Source organism: Elgaria multicarinata, chromosome 23, assembly GCF_023053635.1.
Source record: "Elgaria multicarinata webbii isolate HBS135686 ecotype San Diego chromosome 23, rElgMul1.1.pri, whole genome shotgun sequence".
Taxonomy (NCBI): Eukaryota; Metazoa; Chordata; class Lepidosauria; order Squamata; family Anguidae; genus Elgaria; species Elgaria multicarinata.
This window is the reverse complement of record NC_086193.1, coordinates 9,489,887-9,503,524: the sequence shown is the minus strand read 5'-3', so window position 1 is coordinate 9,503,524 and position 13,638 is coordinate 9,489,887. Positions and strand designations below refer to the sequence as shown.

The window sequence follows — 13,638 nt, the reverse complement described above, 5'->3', positions numbered from 1 at the left end:
ACCGGGGTGCCACAGCGGAGAAAGCCCTCCTTTCTCCTGTTGTTTATCAACAACAAGTGCCTTGTTGTTGATAAACAAGGCACTACTTGGCATTTCTTCGGCACGCATAAACATCCCTTTCACCCAGGTGCACTTACTAATTGGATGGCGAGACTGGAATGTCAGCTCGCTAGAGCCTCTAGATACAGTAGCAGGCTACATCGATAAGACACCTGATGTTCTCATGAGATCACTGTAATTGTGCTGTTGACTCAACTTTCCCATAACACAAAGGAATGTTGCTGATGGGTACAGACTGAAATGACACTTTGCTAGCTTAGAAGCAGAAGCAGCCATTCACCCAGAAGCCTTTGCAGGCAGCCATGGGGTTTGCCAGCCTCCAGGCCATACAGATGGCGGCCCTCCCGTGCCAGGCACAAAACCTGACTGATGAAGGGACAGTGTCTTCCACTGCATCTGAAAGCAGCCAGGTAACTTAGGGGGGTGCAAGACAGATTGCAGGGCACACAGGTCTCTCTTGAAACACCTTGCTGCCACCCTCACAGCATCTGCTGCCCGAGGCAACTGCTCCACCATGCCTTTTGATAGGTCCGGCCCTTTTTTGCAGGAATACCTCATAGAGAGAAAAGGGTTAAGCCTCCCTCCCCATGTCCTGTGGGAGTCATTGATTTAGGGTGACCCTATGGAAAGGAGGACTGGGCTCCCGTATCTTTAACAGCAGCGCAGAAAAGGGAATTTCAGGAGGTGTCCTTTGAATGCACCCAGCCCCTGCTGAAATCCCCTCTTTGTCCCGACAGTTCAAGCTGCAGGAGCCCTGCCCTCTTCTGCAGTGTGACCAGATACAAAAGAGGGCAGGGCTCCTGCAGTTTGAACTGTTGTGATGAAAAGGGATTTTCACCAGGTGAAAGGACACCTGCTGAAATTCCCTTTTCTGTGCGAGATAGAAGATACAGGAGCCCTGTCCTCCTTTCCATAGGGTCCTCCTATTATAGTGCATACATTCATTTTTGGACATTTCACTTCTGGACAACATGGCTTCCCAAAGCAGCAGCAGCCATTTAACCTGAGCGCCACAGTGGGACAAACGAATAAGCAAGGAAAAAGGATAGTGCGAGAAATTCATTTTGGCTTCCTTTTCACCAGAAATTATACAATCCGCACCACCCAGAACTGAACATGGGGGTGAATACACATTGAGGTCAAGCGGCATAAATTTCTGAACTTGCAACGTGATTCTCAGGGGGAAAAATCAATTGCAAAAACGCATAAATTTAGAAAACGCGTGTGGGAAAAGCTGTAGCTTGAAAAATGCGCAAAAAACACACTATTATCAGTGGAGACGTATACATACATTTCAAAAATTGGTGTGTAGATTTAGGGGAAAGTGCCTCAAAAATGTGCACGGATTCTCACAGGGGAAAGAAAACCAAGCCAAACCAAAGCTCAGGGTCTGATACAGACATGAGTCGGAACAATGTACAATCCGGAAAACCTTGACTTTTTTTTTTTTTTTTTTTTGCTGATTCACAAAGTGGGAAGGTGAAACCCCTCTCCGGAACCACCCTGAACTCTTTGAGAAATAATTATACTATTTCCGCCCTCTGCCCTCCGAGACGAGTCCTTGCGAAGGCTGCCGTTGTCCGCTGCTCTTTCGGCCGCTTCAATTTCTCTCCCCTCCCTGGAGTTGAATCCCTTCTGTGTGCCTGCAGTGAAAGGTTCCCTGACTCCCCAGTCCTGGACAGGGTTGGTGTTCATGGGCTGGCAATCGATTTCCTTCCCATACGCAAGCTCTGTTGCTCTTGGCCAGGCGCCACCGTTCCAAACACAAGCGAGGTAGTGTGAGGTTAGCCTGGTGGGACGTCTGACCGAAAAACCGAGCGTCAGCCGGCGAAGCGGGCTGGGAGGAAGCGAATCGCCTCTTGGCTTACAGCGTGGCGTTTGGGGGCTGTTTGTTGCAGGGAGTGTGTGTAGCGGGGAACGCTGGCTCCGGGGGGAGCAGGATACAGCCCAAAGGCTCTTTGAACAACCTGGCCTCGTTTCCAGTGGGAGAGCGAGGCATTAGGAATCCTAGAACGGGCTACACTCGGGCGGTGCCGGGTGGTCTTTGGCCAGAAATGTTTAAGCAGAGTCTGGACAGACACTTGTCAGGGACACTGTAGTTGCACCCTGCATTGCAGATCCTGAACTTGGATTCCAGGGTGCTCAATTGGGGCCCGTCTTCGGTGGGACATTGAACTGTTGTTGTTTTTCGTTTCTGCGTCTTGTACTGATCCCAGCGGGTTTGTCCCAAGTGCGGTGGTGGCTGCATGCCAGCAGTGGGTGGGGCCATAAAGGAAAGTAGGTGTGGCCACCCGCACAACTGGCACGTAGCCCTGTGGGTTGAGAAAGGCCTAGTGTGGGGGGTTGGGAGGAGGGAAATCCAACTCTCCTGGGTTCCACAGACGACCCCTCTCCTTTCCAATGAATCATAGAATCATAGAATAGCAGAGTTGGAAGGGGCCTACAAGGCCATCCAGTCCAACCCCCTGATCAGTGCAGGAATCCACCTCAAAGCATACCTGACAGATGGTTGTCCAGCTGCCCCTTGAAGGCCTCCAGTGTGGGAGAGCCCACCACCTCCCTAGGTCACTGATTCCATTGTCGCACTGCTCTAACAGTCAGGAAGTTTTTCCTGATGTCCAGCTGGAATCTGACTTCCTGTCACTTGAGCCCGTTATTCCGTGTCCTGCACTCTGGGAGGATCGAGAAGAGATCCTGGCCCTCCTCTCTGTGACAACCTTTTAAGTATTTGAAGAGCGCTATCATATCTCCCCTCCATCTTCTCTTCTCCAGGCTAAACATGCCCAGTTCTTTCAGTCTCTCCTCATAGGGCTTTGTTTCTAGACCCCTGATCATTGACAGCTGCTGTTCCCACCACCACCACAATGACTGAAATGATGCAATGTAAGTGATAGCCCCATCAAACTTTATTCCATGCCCCTTAGCTGCATAGGCAGTAAGCCTGTGTGCGCCAGTTGCTGGGGAACATGGGCGGGAGGGTGCTGTTGCACCATGTCCTGCTTGTTCATCCCTGGTTGACCACTGTGTGAACAGAGTGCTGGACTAGATGGACCCTCGGTCTGATCCAGCATCTCGGCTCTTCTGATGTTCTTAATCAGCTGCAGCCTCATTCGCCTTCATTGCACACACACACACAGCTGCGGACACACTTGCAGCGCCACCACTCTTCAGGGACAAAGCAGCCTTGATCCCCGGAAGATGCTCATGATGTAGCTCCTTAGGAGGAAGATTAAGGAGGGGAGTTGCCAGCCGGACTATTTTGAAAAGTCCAGCTGTTCAGAGGAGGGCAACGAGGATGATCAGGGGTCTTGGAACAAAGCCCTATGAGGAGAGACTGAAAGAACTGGGCAGGTTTAGCCTGGAGAAGAGAAGATTGAGGGGAGACATGATAGCTCTCTTCAAATACTTAAAAGGTTGTCACACAGAGGAGGACCAGGATCTCTTCCTCATTCTCCGAGAGTGCAGGACACGGAATAACGGGCTCAAGTTAAAGGAAGCCAGATTCCAGCTGAATATCAGGAAAAACGTCCTGAGTGTTAGAGCAGTACGACAATGGAACCAATGACCTAGGGAGGTGGTGGGCTCTCCCACACTAGAGGCCTTCAAGAGGCAGCTGGACAACCATCTGTCAGGGATGCTTTAAGGTGAATTCCTGCAATGAGATGGGGGTTGGACTTGATGGCCTTGTAGGCTCCTTCCAACTCTACTAATCTGTGATTCTATGATTCTGTCATGAAAGAACCTCAAGTTCAGCTCCTTTTGGTGTTTTGGGAGTGCACCTTCCGACAGGTTTTATGGTGTTTATGTCTGTAAAATGAGTTAGGCAGCCATGGCTAAGTCTCACCCAGTCACTTTCACCTCCAAGGCAAAACTGATCTGGACTGTCTTGCCGCTCAGAGTCGGTGTGGGATCAAGGATACATAACCAGGTAAATTGTTTTGTTATGAGACGAAAACACGCAGTCCCCCTCCACTAGGGTAACCATGTGAAAAGGACCGGGCTCCTGTATCTTTAACAGTTGTATTGAAAAGGGAATTTCTGCAGGTGTCCTTTGTATGCATGCAGCACCTAGTGAAACGCCCTCTTCGTCACAACAGTTAAGGCTGCAGGAGCCCTGCCCTCTTTTGTATCTGGTCACTCTAGCTATACTAAAACCCCTCCACAGAGCGGGAAGTCTCTGTTGGTTTCCCCAGGAATATTTTCTGTTGGGTGACCATCTGAAAAGGAGGACAGGGCTCCGTTATCTTTAACAGCAGCATTGAAAAAAGGCATTTCAGCCAGTATCGTTGGTACGCATGCTGCCCCTGGTGAAATCCCCTCTTCGTCACAACAGTCAAATCTGCAAGAGCCCTGTCCTCTTTTGTATCTGGTCACTCTAGCATAGCTCCTGCAGAATACTAATGACACCTGCTGAAATTCCCCTTTCGATACAGCTATTGAAGATCCAGGAGCCCTGTCCTGCTTTTCATATGGTCACCCTACCCTTGACTCATTTCAGCACGGCGTGATAATCGTGGACGACGAGGAATACTTCATTGAACCGCTGACCCCCGGTGGCAACATCAGTGACGAGCATGAAAGCAAAGGAAGCCCCCATGTGGTATATAAACGATCCTCTCTTCAGCACCCTCACATGGACGCTGCCTGTGGTGTGTTAGGTACGACCCGCGCCACCATTCAGCACATGAATACAGTACACAGTGCGGGAGATAGAATTTCACTCCCTGAGAATCCTAGTCCCTGTCTAATCCCTAAACCATCTGTCAGGGATGCTTTAGGGTGGATTCCTGCATTGAGCAGGAGGTTGGACTTGATGGCCTTGTAGGCCCCTTCCAACTCTGCTATTCTATGATTCTATTATTCTAGTCTTTTTTCCACTTTCCTTTTTTTTAAAAAAAAAAATCCCTAAAAACAAGTTTCTAGTCCACATGATTTCAACACTGGTGTGTGAGGGCGATGCCTGGCCAAAACTCTAAAACCAGAAGAGTGGCTGAATAAGATTTCCAGTTTGGGGCATGGGGGAAAAGAAGTTTCCATGCAAATTATGCAAGAGCTCTGAGACTGTGCGAAATTTAGAATGTGGATCAGTCCTTCACCATCATAGAGATGGGAGAAATAGCACATTCCACAAGTCTTTTCTGCCCTCTTGTGGCAAGGGACGTCTATGGGTTTTACACACATAGGATTGACAGTTGTTGGGATTTTTTTTTTCGTTTTTAAATTAGCCCTGCTCCTGTGCCATTGACAGGAGCCTGGTGTGTAGGGTGACCACATGGAAAGGAGGACAGGGCTCTTGAATCTTTAACAGTTGAATAGAAAAGAGAATTTCAGCAGGTGTCATTTGTATGCATGCAGCACCTGGTGAAATCCCCTCTTCATCACAACCATTAAAGCTGCAGGAGCCCTGCCCTCTTTTGCATGTGGTCAAGAGGGCAGGGCTCCTGCAGCTTTGACTGTGGTGATGAAGAGGGGATTTCACCAGGTGCTGCATGCATACAAATGACACCTGCTGAAATTCCCTTTTCTATACAACTGTTAAAGATACAGGAGCCCTGTCCTCCTTTCCATAGGGTCACCCTAGTTAAAGAAACAGGAGCCCTGTCCTCCTTTCCATAGGGTCACCCTAGTTAAAGGCACAGGAGCCATATCCTCCTTTTCATAGGGTCACCCTAGTTAAAGGCACAGGAGCCCTGTCCTCCTTTTCATAGGGTCACCCTAGTTAAAGGCACAGGAGCCTTGTCCTCCTTTCCATAAGGTCATCCTAGTTAAAGGCACAGGAGCCCTATCCTCCTTTCCATAGGGTCACCCTAGTTAAAGGCACAGGAGCCCTATCCTCCTTTTCATAGGGTCACCCTAACTTAAATGCTCCACTGTACATACTCTAGAGTACAAAATTGACGCCCCTAAAATACATTTTGGCCCTGGGAACATCGCGGCAAATTGGGGCCTGGCACCCTTTGCCACACTGGGTAACCCTGAGGGAAGCCACGTGCCTCACAACCATTTCCCCTCAGATGAGAAACCGTGGAAAGGCCGGCCCTGGTGGCTGCGCATGCTGAAACCCTCCCCGGCGAAGACCCCGGGCAACCTTACCCAACGGGGCCAGCTGCCCCTGAAGAGGTCGGTCAGCACCGAGCGTTACGTGGAGACCCTCGTGGTGGCCGACAAGATGATGGTGGGCTACCACGGACGGCGAGACATAGAGCAGTACGTCCTTGCCATTATGAATATTGTAAGTGTTATAAGCGAGACGTTATTTCCAGGTCGCCAACCCTCTTCTTTGAAACCGCAGCCCCTGAACGCCTCATCCTTGAGGTTGGCACATTACACATCAACCGACTGAGATTTGTCACATTCACACATCACACAGGTGACAGGGGGCCCGTTCCGAAGACACCTTAAACCACATCTTTATCCATGGTGGTTAAGCCAGAAAGCCAGGCTGTGTTCCAAAAACACCTTAAACCATGGCTTTATCCATGGTGGTTAAGCCAGAAAGCCAGGCTGTGTTCAGAAGACTCCTTAAACCACATCTTTATCCATGGTGGTTAAGCTAGAAAGCCAGGCTGGGTTCTGAAGACACTTTAAACCATGGCTTTATCCATGGTGATTAAGCCAAAAAGCCAGGCTGTGTTAAACCACGTCTTTATCCATGGTGGTTAAGCCAAAAAGCCAGGCCCCATTCAGAAGACACCTTAAACCACATCTTTCTCCATGGTGGTTAAGCCAAAAAGCCAGGCTGTGTTCCGAAGACACCTTAAACTATATCTTTATCCATGGTGATTAAGCCAAAAAGCCAGGCTGTGTTGAGAAGACACCTTAAACCATGGCTTTATCCATGGTGGTTAAGCCAGAAAGCCAGGCCATGTTCCGAAGACACCTTAAACCAGGGCTTTATGTACAGTGACTACTGTGGTTAAAGCCATGGCTTAAGGTGTCTTCTGAACACTGCCTGGCTTTCTGGCTTAACCACCATGGTTAAAGATGTCGTTTAAGGTGTCTTCTGAACAGGGCCAGGGTTTCCCGGTCTCTTCTAGTTCCTCAGAGTCAAGGGGTGGCGTCTGGGAGAGAAAGGGCAGAGTCCATTGAGCTGGAAAGGGGGGCATATGGCTACTAGCCCTGATGGCTCTATGCCATCTCCTGTATCAGAGGCCATATGCCTATGTACGCCAGTTGCTGGGGAACACGGGTGGGAGGGTGCTGTTGCACCCATGTCCTGCTTGTGGGTTCCCATCCGACAGCTGGTTGGCCACTGTGTGGACAGAGTGGTGGACTAGATGGACCCTTGGTCTGATCCAGCTGGGCTCTTCTTACATTCTTAGGCTGGTGGACCTGGTGGTTGTGGTAAAAGATGGCACCTGCTTTTATGTTCTTATGGGCGGAGCTTGACAGGTCAGGGGCGGGGTTTGATAGGCATGAGGCAGAGCCAACAGCAGTCGCTCCAAGCAGACACCTGCCTTCCCCTGAAAAGTTGCCCCTCCCCTGGAAAGCTTACTCCGTCTCCCAGAGACGCCCGGAGAAGGATGCTAAAACCTTGTCAACTCCAATCAACCATTAAACTGAACCCATCGTGTTTTTAACACTAGTCTTTCTTTGTTTTCTGGAGGTCAGGTTGCTAAACTTTTCCAAGACTCAAGTCTGGGTAATATTGTGAACATCCTCGTGACGCGTCTCATCCTGCTGACGGAGGACCAGGTAAGGAGGTTTTCCCAAAGGGAAGAAGGAAGGGCAGGTCATTGAGAAAGCCACCAGCGTAGGGTGACCATATGGAAAAGAGGACAGGGCTTCAGTGACTTCAACAGTTGCATAGAAAAGGGAATTTCAGCAGGTGTTGTTTGTGGGCATGCAGCAACTGGTGCAATTCTGTCTTCATCACAACAGTTCAAGATGCAGGAGCCCTGCCCAGTGTGGCTAGATACAATAGAGGGCAGGGTTCCTTATCAAGCTAGCTTATTTGTCTTCTACTATATCAAGAGGTCTTCAGGGTTAGAAATTCCAATTAAGCACTTCCTTGCTGATATAACAGATTTAGCCTTACAGCACATTCAGGTGCATACATCCTTCCAATCCCATCATGCAGTTCACTTGCAAGAACCAAACTACATACAAAGGCCCATAATACAGAGTAGGTCAATCAAGGCTTATGGCCTTGTTTTCTCAAATGCTCATTGGAATGGCTTTTGCATTGTGGCAGACGGCTATCAAAGGAGCCTAGGAAAGGAATTCCAAAGATTTACTGTAGCCGCAAAGAAGGCCCTGTCCTGTGTTCCAGCCAAAGAAATGTCAGGATAATTCGGCATGATGTGAAGGGGCTGCATTAATAGAAGTATAGCTTCCAAATCGCGTGAGGTCCTGGTTCCTCTCTATCCGGCCCTGGTTAGGCCTCATCTAGAGTATTGCGTCCAGTTCTGGGCTCCACAATTCAAGAAGGACGCAGACAAGCTGGAGCGTGTTCAGAGGAGGGCAGCCAGGATGATCAGGGGTTTGGAAACAAAGCCCTATGAGGAGAGAGTGAAAGAACTGGGTAAAGAGAAGATGGAGGGGAGACATGATACTTGAAATACTCTTCAAATAATTGAAAGGTTGTCACACAGAGGAGGGCCAGGATCTTTTCTCGATCCTCCCAGAGTGCAGGACACGGAATAATGGGCTCAAGTGACAGGAAGCCAGATTCTGGCTGGACATCAGGAAAAACTTCCTGACTGCTAGAGCAGTACGACAATGGAACCAGTGACCTAGAGAGGTTGTGGGCTCTCCCACACTAGAGGCCTTCAAGAGGCAGCTGGACAACCCTCTGTCAGGGATGCTTTAGGGTGGATTCCTGCATTGAGCAGGGGGTTGGACTCGATGGCCTTGTAGGCCCCTTCCAACTCTACTATCCTATGATTCTAAGGCCCTGTCCTGTGTCCCAACCAAATACAGGTCAGGATAATTCAGCATGATAGGAAAGAGAGCTGCTCCAGAACATCTCAACAAGAGCACCAGCCTGTGTGTTCATGTATGTTCAAACAATGTGATCTCTCATGTCCTTCAGCCAACCCTGGAGATTAACCACCACGCTGGGAAGTCTCTTGACAGCTTTTGCAAATGGCAAAAGGCCATTGTGAACCGCAACGGCAATGGAAACGCCATTCCGGACAACGGCATAGCCAACCACGACACCGCCGTTTTGATCACCAGGTAAACCGGAGAGGTGGGATGGGGCTGAGGGAACAGCTTGCCCTAGAGCTGAAACAAAGTCCTTTCTCACCCCACTGCGGAAGGGACTCAGCCTTGCATGGGTTGGAATTAGGGATGTACAAATTTCGTGAAATCTGCCCCACGTGTGTTTTGTGGATTGTGGACATGGAGTTCCTTCCAGCGTCCGTTCACAGACGGATTTGATTCCCCATTACGCAGAAAAATACGTGAATCATTCCATTAGGAAGTAAGTAAGAATTTATGTAACTTATGTTAGTACGGGACATTTTGCGTTTTGTCTCTCCATTCCATTCAACTTTTCCCTGAGCATATTTTCCAGCATGGCACACGTCTCAGCGGCAACTTGCGAATATTTCTGCGAATGAATTTCAGGAAAGAAAATAATAAACAAACCCAGGAGTCCACAGATGCCACATAGCCTGGGGAGGCCGGTCCATAGTGGATTCCTCAGGTCGGATTCTTAGAAATCTGAACTCATTTTAGTCTGTCTCAAACATCTCCAGCAACTCTGGTTGGAATAGCACTTAGTTTGATACAGTGAAGGCTTCAAGCAAGCTTACAAAGCTGTCAAAATTGGCCACACTGGGCCCGGTCCATTTGAGTGGAGTCCTACCTGCTGACACTCCTAGGCATGGCTTCTGCTATGGGGCACCCATAAAGTCCCCAAGAGAGGGGTCTGTCCATGCTTTTCCCTGGGGGGGAGCTGCCCCCTATGGGAGGGGAAGGAGAAATCATATAACTCTGTCCCTCCGCCTACGAATTTCCCCTGGGTTCAAACTGTGTAGACTGCAAAGCTCTGTGCTGGTTAGGGAAGTCTCCCCCTAGTGACTGAAGATGTCACTGCAAGCTTCAACCACTTGGACAGACTGAAATTTATTAAAATTAATTCATGCATTTAAAAAAACAAAATAACTCCCAGGTGCATACTATTAGAGTCCCCTTCAAATGCATGCGGAGTTTCAAATGTCTAGGTTTCACATTCAGAACATCAGAAGTGCCCTGATGCTGGATCAGACCAAGGGTCCATCTAGTCCAGCACTCTGTTCACACAGCAGCCAACCAGGGATGAACAAGCAGGACATGGTGCAACAGCACCCTCCCACCCATGTTCCCCAGCAACTGGTGCACACAGGCTTATTGCCTCAAATACTGGAGATAGTTCACAACCATCAGGGCTAGTAGCCATGGATAGCCTTCACCTCCAGGAATTGAGCCAACCCCCTTTTGAAGCCATCCAGATTAGTGGCCATCAGTACATCTTGTGGCAGTGAGTTCCATAATTTAACTCTGCGCTGTGTGAAGAAGTCCTTCCTTTGATCTGTCCTGGATCTCCCACCAATCCGTTTCACGGGATGATCCCTTTGGGTTCTAGTATTTTGAGAGAGGGAGAAAAATGTCTCCCTGTCCACATTCTCCACACCAGAGAATTTTAATAAAATGCTTTTTGAGGAAAAATCTATCTATTTTTCTATTTGATACATTATAGTCCATCGTGAAATAAGTATTCGTTTTTAATTATGTCGCACGAGGCTGTATATTCCTGCAATGTTTAAATTTTTGCGAAAATGAATTCCATGAATCCATGTCACCATGTCATGCTCTTCCAGAGGTTTCTGTAAGATTATGGGGCAATTTTTTCTATCTAGAAGATATTATTATCACAGCTGCTTCATTTGACAGTTCTCAAAACTGTGAATTTGGGTCTGCAAATCCCAAATTTGCAGGAGTGAACCATGTGCTTTGAGTGACTAATGCTTTGCATCTATTCTCCCACTCTCCCACGCCATCCTCAGTGGTGCTACAAGCGGGAGTGTGTCCCTTTCGGCACACGGCCAGAGGGCATAGATCTTTGCAGATCTATGTTCACAGAACTTACCTCTTAAGTGCTAAGTTTCAAAAAATTTGATGAATGGAGTGCACTTTTTGTGGGGGGGGGGAAGTCACAGGATTAAATCGAGACTTTCTGAGTAGTGATTTAAATCGTGATTTAAATCAAATTTATTTAAATCAAATCCACCCTGATTCAAAGTATAAAACAAACCTTAACGATGTTGAAGAGCACTGGGCCCAGGCGGACTCTATTTCCATTTCAACTTTCTCTTTCTCTACCCTTTTTTAGGTATGATATTTGCATCTACAAAAACAAACCGTGCGGCACTCTGGGTAAGTAGGAAAACTGCTTATCATTACAGACTGTGTTGTTGTTGTTTTCAGCTTGTGTTGAGTGCGTGTGGAAGTGGGGAGTTTCAAGAACAGTTGGTTACAATTTGTGGCCAAATCGGACGTGGCGGTGTTCTGTAGCCCCTACATGGCTGATATCCCCTCCCCACCCCAAAACAAATATCCGATGGAGGGGAGAGAGTGCTGAATCAGGTCCATGACAGGGAAGGCTGAATCGGATTGGGTCCATGGTAGAGATGGAGGTTTAAAGACCCTCTAACTCCCACCGCAACTGCATTCCGCGTTCTTCTTCAGGCCACAAACAGACAGGCCGCCTCCAATTGGAGGGGTTTTCTCCCCCGTGATAAAGTCTTTGAGGATGTTGAATATTCCATAATTGACGGTTTAACCTGATATGGCGTTTGTTCCGATGAAGCTTGAGCAGTGAAAATGGGAAATATATTGCAAAATCCTGTCAATATCAACTTACAACGCTGGAAAGAACAAAATGTAATAAGTAGGGCGGTGCTCCGCTTCTCCTCGGACCAGAGAAGCAGAAGTGGATCGGGGTGCTTCGCCCTCGCCTTAAGGCAGAGGCGAAGAGGATCGGGGGAGCAGCAGAGTGGAGCGGATCGAGGTGAAGGCGGATCCTTCGCCTTGATCCGGAGCTCCGCAAAAAAGGTAAGGGGGGTTTACTTGGCCCTGCCGCTGCCGCCGCCACCTGTGCGGCAACAGCGGCAGAGCCAGGTAAGGGGGCAAGGGGGAGGGGGGCCTTACCTGCGTCCGTCGCGGCCCCTCGCCGGCTTCACTAGAGCCCGCGGCTCAACCCGGAAGTGTAGGCTGCAAGTGGGGCCTACAGTTCCTGGTTGAGCCGCAGGCTCTAGTAAAGCTGGCGGTGGGCCAGGACGGAAGCAGGTAAGGGGGAGGAGGGAGGGGGCCTTACCTGGCGCCGCCCCCCGCCGCTGCGGAGCTCTGATTCGGAGCTGGAGCTCCGCAGCAGAGCGGAGCGGACCCTAGGCAGATCAAGGTGGGGCGGAGCGGGCCCGATCTGCAATTTGTGGATCAGAAGCAGAGCGGATCAGGGGGTCCGTGCACAGCCCTAATAATAAGAACAAACTTTATTTTCATTGTATCTGTGAATATATGCTATGTACTGATGTTATTGCCAAATGTGTCAAATATACTAAAGTGGGTTAGCGTGATTTTGTTGGGCTATATTATAGACTTGTGTAGTCTTTAAGTAGGAAAATCATTCCAATTATTGTGTTGTTGTATTATAGTACCCAACACCACTATTGTTAAACTACTATGGGATAGATACATGAGCCTTTTTATAAGTTTTGTATAATTCTAAATAAATGGGTTTCTTGTTGATCATCTCTCTTCACTAGAGTGTTGGGTAGTTGCGTGCTTTCAGGCACCTTATATATTAGGTTTTTCTAGACAGACATGACGGGCTTTGCCAAGTCATGCTGTCTTTTACAGATTCAGGGATTTCTTGACAATTGAGCATGTTTTAAGTATGACTGCTTTCTGGATGTTGGTGTGGATGTATTTTGGTAGGCCCAGTTTTTTAAAAATTATTATTATTATTATTATTATTATTATTATTATTATTATTATTATTCATTTCTATACCACCCCATAGCTGAAGCTCTCTGGGCAGTTTACCCAAGATTAAAACATTAAACATAAAAAACCCGATACACAGAATTTTAAAACATAAAAACAGACAACATACAAAGATAATATCCATATAAAAACAACTTTTAGCTCTCAGCCAGACCTAAAGATACATCTGGGGTTAATTAAAACTCAGCATATGCTGTTAAATGCCTGGGAGAAGAGAAAAGTCTTGACCTGGTACCAAAAAGGTAATGGTGTTGGTGCCAGGCAGGGCAGGCCTTGTCGGGGAGATCATTCCATAATTGGGGGGCCACCACTGAGGAGGCCCTCTCCCTCGTTGCCATCCTCCGAGTTTCCCTCAGAGTAGGCACTCGGAGGAGGACCTTAGACGTTGAGCGCAGTGAGCCGAACCTTCGCCAGACCTTATCACTGAAAACGTTAACAACACACAGTCTGTGGGGAGAAAGTGTTCTTAAAAGGGGGAGGGAATTTCAGGGCTGGCTGATCCTAGAGTCCAGAGCAGACTCAAATGGGCGCAGCTAAAGGAAGGCGAGAGAAGGTCTGCCCAGCTAGCTTCTCGCCAAAGGCTTC

General features: G+C 48.4%; 1 protein-coding gene across 1 annotated transcript in view; it reads left to right on the top strand.

Moving 5' to 3' along the window:
* The window catches only part of ADAMTS10 (ADAM metallopeptidase with thrombospondin type 1 motif 10), a 51,807-nt gene that overhangs the window by 14,813 nt on the left and 23,356 nt on the right, over positions 1–13,638 (top strand). Inside the window, exons 3-7 of the mRNA XM_063147146.1 lie at positions 4,559–4,718; positions 6,075–6,292; positions 7,672–7,755; positions 9,095–9,240; positions 11,381–11,424. Coding sequence (XP_063003216.1) covers positions 4,559–4,718; positions 6,075–6,292; positions 7,672–7,755; positions 9,095–9,240; positions 11,381–11,424 — 652 coding nt within the window. The remainder of the gene's footprint in view (positions 1–4,558; positions 4,719–6,074; positions 6,293–7,671; positions 7,756–9,094; positions 9,241–11,380; positions 11,425–13,638) is intronic.